The 19,286-nt window shown below is 39.6% G+C and overlaps 1 protein-coding gene across 2 annotated transcripts in view; it reads left to right on the top strand.

The window, feature by feature from the left end:
- Positions 1 to 19,286, top strand: part of insc (INSC spindle orientation adaptor protein) — a 56,592-nt gene that overhangs the window by 24,312 nt on the left and 12,994 nt on the right. For both annotated transcript variants that reach the window (XM_085282948.1, XM_085282947.1), the window contains exons 3-6: positions 5,724 to 6,090; positions 6,333 to 6,385; positions 6,478 to 6,601; positions 7,829 to 7,942. In XM_085282948.1, coding sequence (XP_085139074.1) covers positions 5,724 to 6,090; positions 6,333 to 6,385; positions 6,478 to 6,601; positions 7,829 to 7,942 — 658 coding nt within the window. The remainder of the gene's footprint in view (positions 1 to 5,723; positions 6,091 to 6,332; positions 6,386 to 6,477; positions 6,602 to 7,828; positions 7,943 to 19,286) is intronic.

The following is a 19,286-nucleotide window of genomic DNA, read 5'->3' as shown; positions in this document are numbered from 1 at the left end:
GATTTTACCCGTAAAAGCAGAGGAGACTTATTTGTCTGTATTTTAAGACATGTTGATGTAATACACTGCCTTTAAATGTTCCTGAGCCACAGAGGACATCTACCCTTTAATTCAAACCATCTGTGTGGGATCCTTTTGCATCTGACAGCAGGGTTACTCTACGTGTAGGAAGACCATTCATCAAGCAAAGAGAAGCAGACATTACTCAACCTGCGGTCATGATCTGTGAAGTGTTGTACATAGTACCTGAATCACTTGAAGCCTCTAGCGATATGTGGAACAAGCCTTTTAATAGGCTTCCAGCCCTGAAGAACAAATTAGCTCCTGCTGTACAATAACTGCTATACTTGAGTGACAACAGGTGCTCCCGTGCTTGAGTTCACACCTGCCCGTCTGCTTCTCACTAACTAGCAAGCTCTCTGTGAACTGATACAGCATTAAGGGTGGGAATTGTGACTCTCTGTGATTTGGAGCACATTTATATTATCTTTTATTGTAACCATCTACAAGATGCAAGTGAAAGACCCACAGACTGGGTGCAAAGAGTTTAAAGTTTACAAAGTGCTTTCATGTGGACATGGCTATTTTTAGCCTCAAACAAAATGACTCACAGCCTCTAATGAGGCGAGAGTCCATACGTGTAAGTGATGCTTTTGTCATTTTTCACTGTGGTGGGTAATGATGTACCTCAGCAAAGCGAAGCTGTCAGCAGAACATTCCTTCTGCTGGGATGGTAGAGCACACAGAGTGAGCGTATTTTAAATGTTTTGACATGTTATGGCATATGTGATTGGCAGCTGCTTTGACTAAAGTTGTATAGGCACTGACCTTTGTATGAGAATTTGGCATAAAAGTTTGCCACCAGAACTCAACTTTCAAAGGCTAATATAGTTTGAGCAACACTATGAAACTGATATTTTTGCTTCTGGGTGCCCCCTACTGTGAACACCCACTGTATTGTGTTAACTGCTGTCAGCAGGAAGATTGACTCAGCTTGTGTCCTGCCATCTTTGGTTTGAAAAATCTTGCTGGTGCAAGATTTGCTCTTACCTGACTTCTTGCTTATTCACTTTTCTTTTGTCTTCTTAGCTTCCTCAGTCAACTTCCTGTTTGGTTTCCTTGCAAATGCCATGGTGTCAATAGAATGACAAGCTAGAAGAAGCTAGGTCTCTATTCATGACGATAAAGACCTAGCTTTTCCTATAATTAGCTCTGGCCTGTAATCAATAGTTAATGGTGTGTGACACTGCTGTAAAACAGTTTTTCTAGTTTAGGTCGATGTACAATGAAAATTGGCTATGAGGCTGCTAATATAGGTCAAATATTCATATAATTTTCAACTTGTTGAGAAGTATCCTGGATGTCTAGCAAGCAAGCCTGTAAACTAATATGCAGTTACTTTGTTTTATTTTTATAAAGTTATCGTGCAGATGATCAGAAAAAGATGGCAGCCTCTATCACTGGCATCGCGTTTGCATGGAGAAAAAAAAAGTGCCTTTAAAATAAAAACATGCAAAAAACCTTCCTAAAAAACAGTACATACATAATGCATCTTCTTGCCTCAACACAACCCCACTTTTCAAAACCAACACTATGACATTCACACTCACTTTCATGTGAAGTGGATATATGGGGTTTGATACTTTTTTTTTGTCTCTAACTTTCTGTTTCTGTCGCTTTTTATTTCAACAACCGAGTACCACGGCGGCTGGCTTTTCATTCGCCTTTGAGCATGGCAGTTTGGAACATCCATGACGATTTCCCTGTGAGAAAACATCAAACAGACTGTTTGTGACTGAGCATAGCCCAACTCTTACCCTTATCTTAACCTAAAGCCAACATAACTCTTCAAATAAGAAAAGCACAAGAACACACACTCGCAAACTGACTCTGCGGTCACAAGCTTCTCTGTTTCATAAATCTGCAGTGGAGCTAAGGGATAGATCGTTTAGGGGCTCAACATACAGCAGCAGCCTGACAGTGACTCATGCAGCAGAACTCCATGTGCCTCAAGTACATAAAAAGTTTAAGAGGGAATAATCTAAAAGCTCCGGTTATAATTCTCACCTGATGTGTTACAGGAAGAGTGAGTTCACTGTGGCGCACCAGCTCAGCACACCAGCCCGAACTCCTTCACAAATCCATAGAGGATTTGCCCTTTTTTTGATGAAGCTCAGCTACTCATCTTAACATTCAGAGATTGTCCCACTCTTTTTTTTTTTTTACCATCTACACTTTATATTTTTTAAAAACAGATTATGCATTCTCCAAGTTTACCATTTTTTAAACAGTGGAACCTGTTGATACTGCGTGTTTTTCTATCCTTAAAGATGCATAGGTTGAAAAATGGAATTAGCACCATCGGACAGTAGCCCATCTCCCGCCTACCTCATCATCACGCAGAATGAACACTAAAATGAAAAACCGACAAGAGCAGAATCGTGCAACAAAAACGCAGCTATCTCCTTTTAACCAGCTCCTGTCTCTTTCGTTGCCACCATTGCTCAGTTTTCTGCCAGCCAGCTGCCAGCAGATGAGAAGTACTGATGCTTCATCACTGCAGAGACATCCTGTCTGGGATAATAGAGTTGCTGTCGCCTGACCCTCTTTTGGCCCCACATGTAAATATTTGTCATGCCCTGCAAGCTGAAGTGCACCGCTTCCCCTCCTTTGGAAAACAAACCTATTATTATCTGCTTTTTTTTTTTAAAACATATGATGACGGGAGTGTTTCGGGGCTTTATTGGTTGTGTAAATCCAGATGGGTTCATCCTGGTGTGATGCTATGATATAACCGAGCAAATGGTTTTAAAATGACATTTTTGGACTGATAGAAACCAGGAGATTCTGGAAACAGTTTCAAATGTTCACATTTTACCATTAGGCTTTTTTTTATGTTTCTTTGTCATCCAATAAACCTCCCCCACCCCAAAAAAAGAATTAATAATTATCAAACCTTTAGCTTTGTGACTAATCTGCCACTTAGGTTGAATCACTGTGTTATTCACCGCTGCGTGACAAATCTCCAACAAAGGACCTTTCAAGAACTAGAGTGGTTTTTAAGAGGCTTTCAGATAAGCAGGAAAAAAACAGGAAACAGGATTCAGTAGTATTTTAAAGATATTAATATCTTTAATCGCCTAGGTAGAGTTAAACTAAAACTCATCTCATCTGATGATCACTCTGAAGCTTTTTACCCCACTTAGCAGAGTAAGCGGCATATTAATGCTTACTATTCTGTGCAGTTACTTATTCCAGTTTAAATTTATAGCTAATTACATCTCCATTCTCTTACAATGAATGAGATTTATCTCTGCTTCAGAGTTTCGAACCACTGAGCTGCCTCTCTCTACAGCCTGCACATTTTACATCTTTCGCTGCGATGCTCCCCATCCCCAGTTGGCAGATGACTCACTGAATGTATATTTATCAGAACATACATGCTTTGTCTTTCGTAGCCGACTCAAAATTTAAATGAATGTGATATAAATCTGCTGTTCCATTCCCTAGCACACATCTGCCCTCCAATCATGTTTAATATAAGATTAGCTATAATTAGATTTGTGGCTTGCTAAGGATTTATTCTTGTGTAACCCGCTATTGCTAAAATATAAAGGTCATTGCATAGCTCGAAGACATCACTTAATAATGATGGCTGCTGCTGTTCAATGACAAATCTTTGTTCTAAATGTAAACACAACAGTGCTTCATTCAGATGATGTCAGCCAATACTCAATACCAGTGCAATATCCCAACATGTGTCGCCAGTTGCCATTGCAAACTGCAGTCAAGTCAAGAGCCAAGAGGAAAATATTCATCTTCAGACCCTTTCCTCTGTGTTCCCTCAAAGCAAAGGTGGCTGTTGTAGCCATCGACCCATCCTCTTTCGGGGAGCTTTGCCTCGCGGGATGCTGGCCTCTGGATTGCCCCCTTAAGCCTCCCTTCATTAGGGTCATTGCTGGGAGAGATTGAAGTGGGGAGAGTGTTTGCTCAGTAAAGCTGCTTCTTAAAGCCATCACAATCCTGAGGGGAAACGAGGGATTAGACTAATGAGGACAGAAGATGGCTATCATCTGTGAATAACTGACCTTGACAACACATTATTGATTTAGGTATTTTAGAACTGAATACTGTAGTCTCCAGTGACTGATTATCATGATACTGGAGTTTACATGTATAACCTATATGGTATATGGATGGTTCCCAATCGCTGGTTCCTTAAGAAATTTTGTAATTTTGGGTTAGATTTTTCTTTTTAAACATACGTACGTACTTACATATGTAAGTTATTTGCTCTGTTGAAACCCATTTTAATATACTTAACATAATTTTGAGCATCATTATTTTTCATGTTTTTTTAAAATTTATTTCCAATTAATTCATTTCAATTCCGTTTTTTTGTTTTGTTTTGATATAGTGCCAAATCACAACAACAGTCGCCTAAAGGCGCTTTATATTGTAAGGTAGACCCTAATACATACAGAGAAAAACTCAACAATCACCCCCTATGAGCAAGGAATTCTTCAAAAGTTTTCAATCTGTCATGTTTCACAAAGAATGAAATACACACATGCAAGTACTACCAAAAACACAAAAGAAAAACTCTTTGCTGGAGGTCAGTTTTAGCTAACTAAAATTTAAGCTGTCACCTTATATCAGCTCACCTTATATTTATTGCAGCAAGATTTGCCAACAGGAGCAAGAACTCCAACCCATGTCCAGTGGTGGTGTACAGTTTGTGTTTGTTAGCTAGATCATTTTCTGACTCACAAGCCAGGTGCTCAATATTGAAGTGAGCAGGTTCCATCTTTGACTCAAACACTGTCCTCTCTTTTATCCAATAATGAGTAGCCTGCATCAGAGCAGATACACCGGCCATGATGGGATAAAGACAATTGATGATTGTGTGAGGGATTAGCAGTGTTTGTTTTGGCATAAGAGATTAATGATATATCATGTACTTTTTCCAAAGAAAAAAGGAAAAAACAACAGGAAAATTATATAGAGATGACAAGGGTGGCACAGACAAGTAAGCTTCCTAACAACCAATTTGAATTTCCTTAATTTTCCACTGATTACCCATGTTATTTCTTGTGGAGGAGGCAAAGATGATCAGACTTTTTTCATGTAAATGTGCTTAAGCTACAGAATAGCAGGCAGGACAGTCAGCATTAATGATGTTCTCTCTAACATGACACTGCCCTCAGTACATAGTAACCAGTGCACATTCATTTCATGTATGTAGCAGTGTTTGTTTAGCAATATGTATTCGATATTCTAATTAATAATGAGAAACCAAAGAGCCAGTTGCTGTCGATTTAGTCTGAGCAAACAAGAAGGAGGGAAAGAAGTTTTCTTCGCATACCGCAATCAATAGATGGCAATAGAAAAATAGTCTGTGCCATCTTCCTTCATTTTGTTTGCAATGGACCAGATATACACAACAAGCTGAATAACGCTGTTGTATCACTAACAAAAATCAAAAAATTGGGACACCGTTGTCTTCAGGATTGCTGACTCACTTTTGGTCGAAGCTGGAGTTATAAATGAGAACATGCAGCATGTAAACATGGGGAAAACAGGGGATTCCTTGAAATTGTGTTAAATCTACATCCCTGCTCTTAGTTCTTTTGCCTCTGGTTTAAGAAAAAGTCCTGTTCACACTGAGACTTTTACATTAGATTACATTTTTTAATCTATTATTCTGTTTGTTTCACCCACAGTACCCGTGCGCAGTCTCTTCAGGTTGACTCGGTCCAGCGGTGGATGGAAGACCTCCGTCACATGACGGAAGTAGAGTGCATGTGTGTCCTCCAGGCCAAACCCATCGGGGTAGAGGAGGACTCTCAGCAGGGAGAGCTGATTGTGGGCTCTGGGGTTAGTGCAGGGGACCACGTGGCTAGAAACAACTTGCAGACGCTCCTTCGCCGAGCTTTGGTGGTCAGCACAGAGCTAGGAAAGATGTTTCAGCGGCTGGAGAAGGGACGCTGGCAGAGGGTCCACAGCACGGCTGTACGGGCAAACTGCCATGTTCGCTCACTGGTACATGAGTACAGTGCAGCTCGAAACACACCGCCGGAGATGCAGAAGGTGATGGTTGACTTTGAAAATTAGGTTTGCATACATAAAAATGTGCCCATTTTACAGTAATGAAAAAAACTGAACAATGTTTCTTTTTAACTGGAGCTGTTTGACATAAGCTGAGCTTACATTACTGAACATTATTTGCTCATCTGTTATCTACAAATACCTGCAGTTATACCCCACTGACAGGCCATTTATGTTTAGAACTGTGGAGGTCTGACCACTTAAATGTGCATGTTTTGTTGTAGTATGAGAAGTCTTTGCTGGAAAAGTGTATGGAGCTGACTAATATTACAGAGAGGTAAAATCTACAACGTTAATATGCAGTAATTTAAAAAACTCCCAAACAAATACTTTGTTTTTCTAAATCAAACATTTGATTTGCACCCACAGGTGCCTTCACACTGACGATGAATTCTTCCTGAAATCCATGAGGGAGGCCATCCATGAGATCCTTACAGATGTCAGTGACTCGTTCAGCAACATGATTGACATGGCTTTAGCCAATGAGATCCGGGTATGTAGTTTCTGTATTTGCGCATATTCCGTTGTGTGCTCTGCAGTGTCATGTGTTTATAATTTTGCTGATAGGTTGAGGTGTTGCTTTGCCTAATTTATAAGAGTGTTGTAATCAGTGGTGTAAATAATTCAACTCTGAAGTAAGAGCCAAACAATCTTAGGGTTGAATTTAGCAAAGTTTGTTGTTATGGAGTGATCAAAAGAAAGAAGAGAGTTTTGGCGATGGGGAAGACCAAGATTTCCACAAGGACCATACATAGTTTGTGACTTACAGTTAGCACGAGGAGCCTGATCACCACGGCTACTTTCAACAACAATCTGGAGAAGAATGTGAGCTTCAGCTGGTCCTTAAGTACTGGATGGAAATGAGTGAATCCTAAAAGGTGTGTTCGCTGAAGTGTGGAGTCCCACAGCAGAACCTGCCCATCTCCACCTAAGAGTAGGCTGAGAGGAAAAGAACCAAAGCAAAACAAAACCCTAAATAGCCTCCCGATTAATAGATCATCGTTACAGTGTCATGTAGATAAATAATTTTTGTATAACTAAAAGAATCAAAGAGAACTAACAGGCTCATTTCAGACAATTTAAAATATAAATGGAAAGAAATTGTAATTAAAGTACCTACACATACCTACCTACTGGTAAAATGCTTCCACCTGGTGGTGAAGGCTATCATTTAAATTTTGTGGCGGGTAATTGCAACAAGTGCCTTTAATCATGGTGTACAGTCCTGCAGATACTGCTGGCTACTCTTAGTTCTTTTTTTTTTCTAGACAGAGAGTTAGGGGCAACACGAAAAGTTGCCAGTAATATTATGTCAATCAACCAATCAGTCAATCCTATAAATGCAGTCTATTGTTCTCTGTCCCACTTTAAGCAACACTGACTGTGATGCCGTTAAAACAGATACTGTGTATAGTAATATTTTGGATCCAAGCACACACACACACATATATATGTATATATATAGTTACACTCCATGTTTGGGTCAGATAAGAAGGAGAGAAATTGTCCCTTGATTGTTGCACACTTATAGACATAGACTTAGAAATGCCTGTCATGTTTGTGCTATCCAGTGGTTGTATCGAAATAAGATGACACAGCTGACACCATAACAGTATTAATGAGCCACTAGAAACAGATTTATGCATCATGTCGTTAAAAGTGATGATTTGAAATGTGTTGAGTTGTGAATAAAATGATAAAGATGTCAATTTCCTTGCAGGTTCTGATCAAGCAGATTGAATCATCGGACAGCCTTCATACCATTGGTAGTGCCATTAGCAACCTGCTGTCCCTAACCCAGGATGGACCTCAGCTCTGCAGCATCATTGCCAAGGTACTCGGGACATAAAAATAGACTCTATGCTATCCTTCTTACTACATTTAGAGAGCAACTGGGACCTTGCTTCATTTTATTCACTCCTGTGGAAAGTCCACCTATACCGATGTTTGTCATTCTAACCAGCAGACCTGGGATTGCCAGCTATCTTATTATACATGCCTCTATAAAGCTATTTCACTGTGAGATAAGAAACGACAGACTGGACAGCAAGTCTGTATTGGCCATTAGTTAGCTGACCGCTTTCAGGATGCTTTTGATAAGACACTTCCTGGCCCACTCATACACACACATACACGCTCTTTGCAGCCAAATTGTCAGATCAATACTGTCAGCTCTCATTAGTCGTAAGTATTGATTACACATTCAGGTTGCTCAGGTGTCTTTACCTTTTAATCCACTCTCGCTTTTTTAACCAAGCTCCAGGGCTAAGAAAGTAAAGCCATGTAAAAATGAGGCTGTTTCTGCAAAGCAAGTCAGTCCCCATGGATATCGTTGAGCTTTGCAGAAACAAATTAATGTTTACAGTGTGGTACTCTTAAAAGCTAACAAAGGCTTCATAGCAATCATACAAGGGTACATTTTCAACCATTTATATATAGTTTAAAGATGAGGTCGCCTTAAGTGACAGGTTACAGGTCATCTTCACTTCACCTCCACATAAATTATCTGAATATGTGGCATACTGCTTAATTATACCAACAGCCTGTCAAGGAAGTCTTTGCTCCTGTTTCAGTGCTCCAGGACCCAGTATTATTTTTTCAGTATGTCATTTTTGCAGTATGGCACATATTTGATTGCATGTAGTCTATTTATGCAATTTGCTAATTAAGCTTTGTGATCATTAGATAATAACTTAGCACTCCACTCCCCTCCAAACACCAATCTCAAGGCTTCAAAACTGGGCTTTACAAACCAAAGGATAATGTCACAGTGCCTACATCCATCCTTAAAATACAGTCTATGTTCTTAACTTGGTGTGTAGCAGAGCTGGATGAACCATCTCAGAGGAATCCTGAAACCCACCATAGCAAATAATTTGCTTTCAGCTATATGTCTATTACACTTTCTCACACACCCCTTTGATGCATAACATCAGCTCATATTTGAACATTTTGCTCATTACAAATTTTCCACTGCTGCTGACTTCACTCGTGCACTGAAGAACAGCAATTAGCCATTTAAATGTCTGGGTGGGGACCTGACATTTCCACCCTCTCCATCTCTATGCCAGTGTCTTTGTTGATGGGCTGATTTTAGTGTTAGATAAAAAGATAAAAAGGTTAAAAAATCAGATGGGTGGACTCCCATGATGTTAAAAATCATTGTAGCTATCATACAGCTTGAGCCAGTGAGGTACCTTAAAAGAGGAAATAGTGTGATAATGATAACTTGTAATTTGCATGACAACAGGAGTAAAGATTTGCTGCTTTTACTTAGTTATTGGTTGTTGATGGTTGTTGTTGTTATGTCAAGTGTCGTACTCTAAGATTTGTCGTGGAATCATCACATCACACATAATATAAAGTAAATAATCGGTTTGTAAAATCTGATGTAATCCATGTGGTGCAGGGGTGGAGTCTAGCCTTTAATGCAGGTCCTGTGACCCAACCCATGATTACACAAATGACTTGACTACACAGTGGGAGCAGTTGTGGCTCAGGACTTAGAGCAGGCCATCTAATAATCAGAAGGTTGGTGGATCCAGTCTGCATGTTGAAGTATCCTTGGGCAAGACAATGAACCCGAGTTGCCTCTGATGTGTCCATCGGAGCGTGAGTGTGTGTGCAAATATTAGACAAAGCACTTAGGTACAGAAAAAGCGCCTGCATGAACGTGTGACTGGGCGAATGTCATTTGTAGTCAAAAGTGCTTTGAGTGCAGTTACAGTAAAAAAAAAACCACTTTATAAGTACCAGTAGGTAAAGTGCTGAACCTACAGGGTCAGCACAGCCAACCAGTAAATCACTGTGGGTTTTTCACTATGAGTTACTCCTTTGACACACAGAAAGTCATTTGATCAATTGTAATATTTTAAGTTGATTATAGAAGCTGTAAATAAAATGTACAGTGTTCAGTACAGTAAGTAAATCACATGTATTAAAACTGTGCGTTTCCTCAACTTGCAGATATTTTATTGAACCTACACCTGAGGAGGATTTTTTAAAAAGCGCTGCACAAATGATTTAAATTGAAAATATTAAAAAATATGTGTCAACAAATTATTGTCAAGTCTATCAACTCTCATGCCCTGATTTTAATAAGCCATTATTTCAAAACATATTAAGTATTTTTTTTCTCTCTTGTGATTTCAAACCCTTGTAGGTGATGTTTTTCCAAAGCACTTCTCAGTAATTGACAGCTTATCAGACCCTGAGTATTCACGCCATCAAGGCTGATTTGGGACGGTTGACTGCACACATCTGTCATACCAAACAGATCAGAACAAATCATACAAATTATCGCTGAACACTATTCATGCCTGCCTTTAGCTCATGACCCACTCAAAATGACAAAACAAACAAAATAAATGCCCACCATATTCATCTAAAAGCATTATTTATTCTTTAATCCATCAAATTCAAACTATTTTATTTTCTTTGGTGTTTTAGAGATGAACCATAATTATACATACCTACCTTTTTATAGTCATTTACATTTTTTATATTTATATTTTCTGCATGTCTTAGGAATAAAACACATCAACCAATACAGTAACAAAATTCAGCAGCCAGGCAGAAAGAGCAGTTGTCACGGATTTAGCAGTGTCTGCAAAGCTGGATTCAAGAAGTGTTTAAAGTTAATGTTTTTAGAGCATTTAAAGCACCATCTTGTGCCAGTATAGAACGTGACATCACTAGGTTGTTTGGTTGGTTTGCCACTGGTCTTTAAGTGATGACATATGAACCCTGCTTCCAGGTCCAAACTACTCTGCGTTTAATAAGGTTCTTGTGTTTTTAACACGTTTTAATGCTTTGTATCTTGTTCTATTTAATCTGAACAAGCCCCTAAAAAAGGCAGTGATAATTGTTGGCCTCGCTCGGTTTTTATTACCACTATTCATTTTAAAGCTCAGTTTTTAAAACCTTCTGATGTAACTACAGGGAGTGCAGAATTATTAGGCAAGTTGTATTTTTGAGGAATAATTTTATTATTGAACAACAACCATGTTCTCAATGAACCCAAAAAACTCATTAATATCAAAGCTGAATGTTTTTGGAAGTAGTTTTTAGTTTGTTTTTAGTTTTAGCTATTTTAGGGGGATATCTGTGTGTGCAGGTGACTATTACTGTGCATAATTATTAGGCAACTTAACAAAAAACAAATATATACCCATTTCAATTATTTATTTTTACCAGTGAAACCAATATAACATCTCCACATTCACAAATATACATTTCTGACATTCAAAAATAAAACAAAAACAAATCAGCGACCAATATAGCCACCTTTCTTTGCAAGGACACTCAAAAGCCTGCCATCCATGGATTCTGTCAGTGTTTTGATCTGTTCACCATCAACATTGCGTGCAGCAGCAACCACAGCCTCCCAGACACTGTTCAGAGAGGTGTACTGTTTTCCCTCCTTGTAAATCTCACATTTGACGATGGACCACAGGTTCTCAATGGGGTTCAGATCAGGTGAACGAGGTGGCCATGTCATTAGTTTTTCTTCTTTTATACCCTTTCTTGCCAGCCACGCTGTGGAGTACTTGGACGCGTGTGATGGAGCATTGTCCTGCATGAAAATCATGTGTTTCTTGAAGGATGCAGACTTCTTCCTGTACCACTGCTTGAAGAAGGTGTCTTCCAGAAACTGGCAGTAGGACTGGGAGTTGAGCTTGACTCCATCCTCAACCCGAAAAGGCCCCACAAGCTCATCTTTGATGATACCAGCCCAAACCACTACTCCACCTCCACCTTGCTGGCGTCTGAGTCGGACTGGAGCTCTCTGCCCTTTACCAATCCAGCCACGGGCCCATCCATCTGGCCCATCAAGACTCACTCTCATTTCATCAGTCCATAAAACCTTAGAAAAACCAGTCTTGAGATATTTCTTGGCCCAGTCTTGACGTTTCAGCTTGTGTGTCTTGTTCAGTGGCGGTCGTCTTTCAGCCTTTCTTACCTTGGCCATGTCTCTGAGTATTGCACACCTTGTGCTTTTGGGCACTCCAGTGATGTTGCAGCTCTGAAATATGGCCAAACTGGTGGCAAGTGGCATCTTGGCAGCTGCACGCTTGACTTTTCTCAGTTCATGGGCAGTTATTTTGCGCCTTGGTTTTTCCACACGCTTCTTGCGACCCTGTTGACTATTTTGAATGAAACGCTTGATTGTTCAATGATCACGCTTCAGAAGCTTTGCAATTTTGAGACTGCTGCATCCCTCTGCAAGATATCTCACTATTTTTGACTTTTCTGAGCCTGTCAAGTCCTTCTTTTGACCCATTTTGCCAAAGGAAAGGAAGTTGCCTAATAATTATGCACACCTGATATAGGGTGTTGATGTCATTAGACCACACCCCTTCTCATTACAGAGATGCACATCACCTAATATGCTTAATTGGTAGTAGGCTTTCGATACAGCTTGGAGTAAGACAACATGCATGAAGAGGATGATGTGGACAAAATACTCATTTGCCTAATAATTCTGCACTCCCTGTACAGCCCAGCCCATGCAGCAGTATATTAATGACTAACCTTATATTGTGGATAGATTATCTCAGTTGTTCTCCTAACTTGGTCCGTTTACACCATCCTGCCATGCAATGATATTAACTTTTATTGAGTGGAAAAAGTTAGCATTCATCCTCCAGCTTCAATGTGTTTACGTTATGCTAACATAGCTGTCTTGCTAGCCATCACATAGCACATCATTATATACCAGCTAGTCCAACTTCAGTAACCCTACAAACGTCACTGCTGTTTAGTTTTCTGTCTTCATTTATGTTGGAAGTGATAGCAGAGCTGTACGTTTTAATTTTTTCAGAAATCTCTCAGTCAGAACATGCTATATCATGCTTAGGTGGAAACTAGTGAGCTAACTTCCTGCTAACTTCTAACTCTGTTAAATTTAATAAATTCTGTTTTCATGGATCACAATTGTCAATTGTCATTTTATTAAAGATGAAAAAATTGAATCAGTTTGTAACTCTCAGTGATGCCGCAGTATTTGTTTGACTTTGGGACCCGAAGCAGAGTTGGACCCTGAAACGGCTAATGACGTCAGACTTAAAGACCGGATGGACTCACATTAGTTTATGTTAGCTAACTGATAGGACCGATAACTCAGTGGAAAACAAGGCAATTAAAACTGAAAAGAAGCCTAAAGAGGTCAGTTTTCTACTGCTTGTGGCTACAACAATGGCTTTTATGTTAAAAAAAAAAGAAGAGGATATACCGTCCACTTTTACTTTCTGTCTTTAAAGCAACACGTTTTTCATTCTTTACTAGCTGCACTCAAACTGGAAAATCCACCTGTTTGCTGTAATGTTTGGGTTTCTAGAGCACTTTACAAATGAGGACTGTATGGAGGAGAACCTGTTTGAGTCAGGTGCGCTGTATTAGACTCCATGGTGTAAGGCAAGGCAAGGCAAGTTTATTTGTATAGCACAATTCAACAACAAGGTGATTCAAAGTGCTTTACAGAGACATTAGAAACAAGAACAAATAAAAAGCATGATTTAAAATTGAATAAAACAAGCAAATAAACTAACTAACTAATTAACAAACAAACAAACAAACAAACAAACAAACAAACAACAGTATATAAAATCAAAACAGATAAAATCAGAACAGTAGATAAAATCAGTAGTTAAATGTAAGTTTTGAAATTTAAGCTTAAAGTGTGGATTTGGTGCTTTATTCAAATGCAGCTGAGAATAGGTGAGTCTTCAACCTGGATTTAAATAAACTGAGTGTTTCAGCTGATCTGAGGCTTTCTGGGAGTTTGTTCCAGATATAAGGAGCATAAAAGCTGAATGCAGCTTCTCCGTGTCTGGTTCTGACTCTGGGAACTGATAAAAGACCGGATCCAGATGACCTGAGGGATCTGGATGGTTCATACTGGGTCAGGAGGTCATTGATGTATTTTGGTCCTAAACCATTCAGAGCTTTATAGACCAGCATCAGAACTTTAAAGTCTATCCTCTGACGGACAGGCAGCCAGTGTAAGGACCTCAGAGCTGGACTGATGTGGTCCACTTTTTTGGTCTTAGTGAGGACTCGAGCAGCAGAGTTCTGAATGAGCTGTAGTTGTCTGACTGATTTTTTAGGTAGACCTGTAAAGATGCTGTTACAGTAATCAAGCCTACTAAAGATGAATGCATGGACTAGTTTTTCCAGGTCCTGTTGAGACATCAGATCTTTTATCCTTGATATATTCTTGAGGTGATAGTAAGCTGACTTTGTTATTGTCTTAATGTGTTTTTCTAAGTTTAGGTCTGCATCCATCACTACACCCAAATTTCTCGCCTGGTTTGTGGTTTTTAGATGTATAGATTGAAGTTCTCTGGTGACCTGTAATCGTTTTTCTTTGGCGCCAAAGACTATTACCTCAGTTTTGTTTTTGTTTAGCTGGAGAAAATTGTGGCACAACCAGTCATTGATTTCCTCAATGCATTTACCAAGAGCCTGTACAGGGCCTCGGTCTCCTGGTGACATTGTGATATATATTTGTGTGTCATCTGCATAGCTGTGATAGTTTATTTTGTTGTTGTTTATAATCTGTGCCAGTGGGAGCATGTAGATGTTAAACAGAAGGTGTCCCAAGATGGAACCTTGGGGAACTCCACATGTGATACTTGTCTGCTCAGATGTGAAGTTACCTATTGATACAAAGTATTTCCTGTTTTCTACGTATGTTTTGAACCAGTTTAGTACAGTTCCTGAAAGACCTGTCCAGTTCTCCAGTCGTTTGAGTAATATGTTGTGGTCAACTGTATCAAATGCTGCACTGAGATCCAGTAAAACTAGGACTGACATTTTTCCACTGTCTGTATTCAGACATATGTCATTAAACACTTTGGTCAGAGCGGTTTCAGTGCTGTGGTTCTGTCTAAAACCTGACTGGAAGGCATCATAGCAATTCTGTTTTAAGAAGTAACTGAGCTGTTGAGAAACTGCTTTTTCAATGATCTTACTTAAAAACGGGAGATTTGAGATCGGCCTGTAGTTGTTCATTTGTGTCTTGTCAAGATTGTCCTTTTTCAGTATAGGTTTGATTACAGCAGTTTTTAGTGATTCTGGAAACACACCTGATAATAAAGAAAAGTTGACGATCTGTAACAGGTCTGACTCTAAAGTCTTTGAGACCTTTTTGAAAAAACTTGTTGGCAGGACATCTAAACAGCAGGAGGAGGAGTTCAGTTGACCTAAGATGTCCTCCAGGTCTTTGCTGTTAATAGGTTGAAACTGTTTCATGGTGTTTAAACCGTTTTTTGGTGGACACAGTACATATCCTGGATCTGCTGTTGATGTACCAATTGCTTGTCTAATTTTTTGGATTTTTTCAGTGAAGAATTTGGCAAAGTCATTGCAGGCCATGGTCGAATGAAGTTCAGCTGCCACTGACACAGGAGGGTTTGTTAGCCTGTCAACTGTAGAAAATAAGACCCGAGCATTATGGCTGTTTTTAGTGATGATGTCAGAGAAGTAGGACCTCCTTGCATTCCTCAGTTGTAAATTATAATTGTGAAGTTTCTCTTTATAAATGTCATAATGAACCTGGAGGTTTGTAAGTTAGCCATTATAAATGTGGTGTTTCATGTCAGCTTTAATACTGAGCCATGTGCCACACCATAAATCAAATAGCAGCTGGAACGCTGGAGAGTGACTGTGTCATGATGTGCACGCGAATTTGCATCCTCAGTGTTTGCCTACTGTCATGATAGATCTCAATCTAAATTTGTCCATGTTGGCAGACTTGTCATATGTGTGTCCTTGCTCTGATAGCTGTAAACTGCAAGGCGTGTAGAGCATGAAATGGCAATAACTCAGGCCTGGTGAGAGCCAGTGTGTCATCAAAGCTCTGTGGGTAGAAAGGGGGCTTAGAAATACTGTAAATCCCATGAAGCTCTCTAATTTGACGTCCTTTTTAGGATCAGATGAAAGATACCTGCCAGTCTCCCTTCATTTTCATCTTTCTCATCCCTTAAAGCACAAAGTCTTTCTTTCTTTCTTTCTTTCTTTCTTTCTTTCTTTCTTTCTTTCTTTCTTCTTCTTCTTTTCTTTCTTTTTTTACAAACCCTGCTGAAAACTGCCTGTAGTTGCATGTTTGGTGTTTACAAGCGAAACAAGCCCAGAGAGCACGACTCAGGAAGTTATAAGATGGAAACAGATTATACACCGTGTAGGGTTATACATGCAAACACGCAGATAAAGAAGCATTTTCCAGTGAGTAGTCAAGTTTCACTTGATGTTATTGCAACAAGAACCAAAATGCGTGAGTGTGAGAACAAATGTGTTCTGTGGGCTTAATTTAAGAGATGGGGATGAAGTCAGTGGAAGCAACAAGTGCAAGTTGTTTGTCAGAGAAAAGAAACAAGCCAACAAGTCTAATAATCTGTAAAAGAAAAGTCTGTGGGGATGAAATAATAGAAAGGTGCTTCCACCAGAGAGTGACGATTGTCTGAACAAATCTCTGTAGTCTGTTCCTCTGAGCCATTTCTATTTATTTACTTTTTTTTTTTTTTTTTTTTACAGTATATTAAGAAAGATCACAGAAGATCTATGAATCTTCATCCAGTTATGGTACTTTGCTTGAAACAAGACTAAGGCCTACAGTTTTGTGTCTTTTTGTTAGTAGGTGCTAGTATTAAAAAACTGAAGCAATATAGTTTTCAGTTTTATTAAACCTGCTGCCAACAATACACATATTACATTCAGTTAATTTAAGGTAGATTATATTTTGGGAAGATTATGCAGGATGGTGGCAGCACGGTGGCAAGGTGGTTAGCACTGTTGCCGCACAGCAAGAAGGTCCTGAGTTCAATTCCACCATCCTTTCTGTGTGGAGTTTGCATCTTCTCCCCGTGTTTGCGTGGGTTCTCTCCGGGTACTCCGGCTTCCTCCCACCGTCCAAAGACATGCAGCTTGTGGGGATAGGTTAATTGGATAATCCAAATTGCCACTAGGTGTGAATGTGCAAGTGAATGCGAATGGTTGTCTGTCCCTGTGTGTTAGCCCTGCGACAGACTGGCGACCTGTCCAGGGTGTACCCCGCCTCTCGCCCCATGAGAGCTGGGATAGGCTCCGGTGCCCCCCGCAACCCTGAAAAGGATAAGCGGAAGCGAATGGATGGATGCAGGAGATACAGTTTAAATGTATCTGAAGCTTAAACAAACGGTGCATTTATAACAGCTGATCTTGGTGTCAGCCAATGGCACACATCCTATGGGAAAATGTCATAAAGGGCACGATATCGATTTAGTTTAACTACAGTTGCTACTGTCTCTGTAAGTCGTTTTGCAACCCACCTGCACCCCAGCTCCTCCTTTCCAAGCTGCATCTGACTTCAACTGAGTTCAGTTTTATTAATATAGCAGCAAATCCAACACACAACAGTCACCTCAAGGTGCTTTATATTGTACATGATAATGTGTAAAAAACCCTTAATACTTAATAAAATGTATTTCTGATGCTGGCTGTGGCACTGCGAGTCTTGATATTGCTCTTCCATCCTAAGGCTTTGTGTGCAAATAGAAATGCAGGAAGTTCCTGGACCATACTGCCAAATATAAATGACTGCAGATTAAATCATATTTTTTGACTGCAATGGCCTTGAGTGAAATATGTGTATAAATACAAAATGTCACTGAAGACATAATTCGGTTGGTTAAATACTTCTGGACACTAAATATTTTAAAAAATAATAATAAAGCTAGCTTTAAATAATTTAAACCAAAGAACTAATGCTCGGTGCCACAGACTCGTTTTGAACATCAACTTTAAGTGAGATTTGCATCAGAGTGAAGTAACAGGATCAACAGGCTCTCCAGCGCCACCCAGGCATTTGGAATCAGCATGTAAGCCTCTCAGTGTTTTAGAGGGTTTACTGAAAACTGTCCATCAGTGTTGGTAGTTCTTCCAGGTATGGTGGTCCGATACAGCGTAGGCAGCAAGCGGGGAAGTAGCGGTCAGGCTGGAGGGCAGGATGATTAACCACTCCAAGCCCTGGCAGCATGGCCTTAGCAGCATATGAGACATGCCAGCCCAGTATAATTGCCTTATTAGGATAATGGTGGTAGTTACAGGCTTCATCTTCCTCCAGGTAATTCTAGCTATCTGCACAGTGAATAGAATTCAATACCTGCAAGTGTTTTTTGTCAAAGGGGTGCTTTAAAGTGGACATGCAGCCAATACAGGAGGATCTGTTTTTGTTTGTTTACACCAAGCATACGCAACAGAAAATGCACAGTTATTATGGCTAGCAAATCATCTTTTTTCCCCCTTCTCAGTGTTTTCTATTCATGAAATATATATATTTTGGCTGTTTTAACCTGACATGATAGATTGTGTGAGCTATTTGATAGGTTCTGTGGTTGGCAGGCTCACTGAATGAAGCTGGCCAAGTCTATCGGTCATTCCGGGTCTCTTGGACTCTTTAAAACCAGTATGCTGCTATTGGCTTAAATGTGTAGGGATAGTTGGCTCTCATAACACAGTCTAGCAAGAAGTAATTTGATCCATTGTTTTGCACAGTAATGTGCGCTTCAAGGCAAGAGCTGACAATGATGCATCCTGAATAATTTGGCGTTGAGCAATCTAATGTCAGGCCTGTGAAAGTTGCAAGTTGGACTCTGAATGTTTTACCAATTTTTGTCCCACATTCACTAATGCTTTGAAAAATAGTAAAGTGTCCCACTGACAAATTTAGAAACTCAGGATAGACTTTAAGCAAAAAAAGGACTGTTGCCTCACGGCAAGAAGGTCCTTGTTTTGAATCAACTGAATTAGGATTGTCTTGTTGAAATATAAAGTTTATACCAGCCGTCATGTGAACAGCTTCTGCATTTACACTTAGCAGAAATAAACCAAGTGATAATGATTAAGCCCTGTGTCAGACTGCCAACCTGTCCATGGTCTACCCTGCCTTTCGCCCTGAGACAGCTGGGATAGGCTTCAGCCCCCCCAAGCGGAAGAGAATGGATGGATGGATGATAATGATTAATAATCATAATGATCATCCAGTCTCACATGAGTCTAGATAAACAGTTTTTATTGTTTATATATTCTTGTTTTGCAACTTTCACAAAGCATTTGTGAAACATTGGTTTCGTAAATGTATTACATTTTTAAAGTTCTTTTTTACAATGACTTAGTAGCTTTAGCTTGTTCCCCTGATC

This window comes from Mchenga conophoros, linkage group LG7 (assembly GCF_057382185.1).
Source record: "Mchenga conophoros isolate Kocher_MC1m ecotype Shallow Benthic linkage group LG7, M_conophoros_male_GT1.1, whole genome shotgun sequence".
In the NCBI taxonomy this organism is placed as follows: domain Eukaryota; kingdom Metazoa; phylum Chordata; class Actinopteri; order Cichliformes; family Cichlidae; genus Mchenga; species Mchenga conophoros.
Note: the sequence above shows the minus strand (reverse complement) of the source record. Positions and strands in the feature narration are given on the sequence as shown.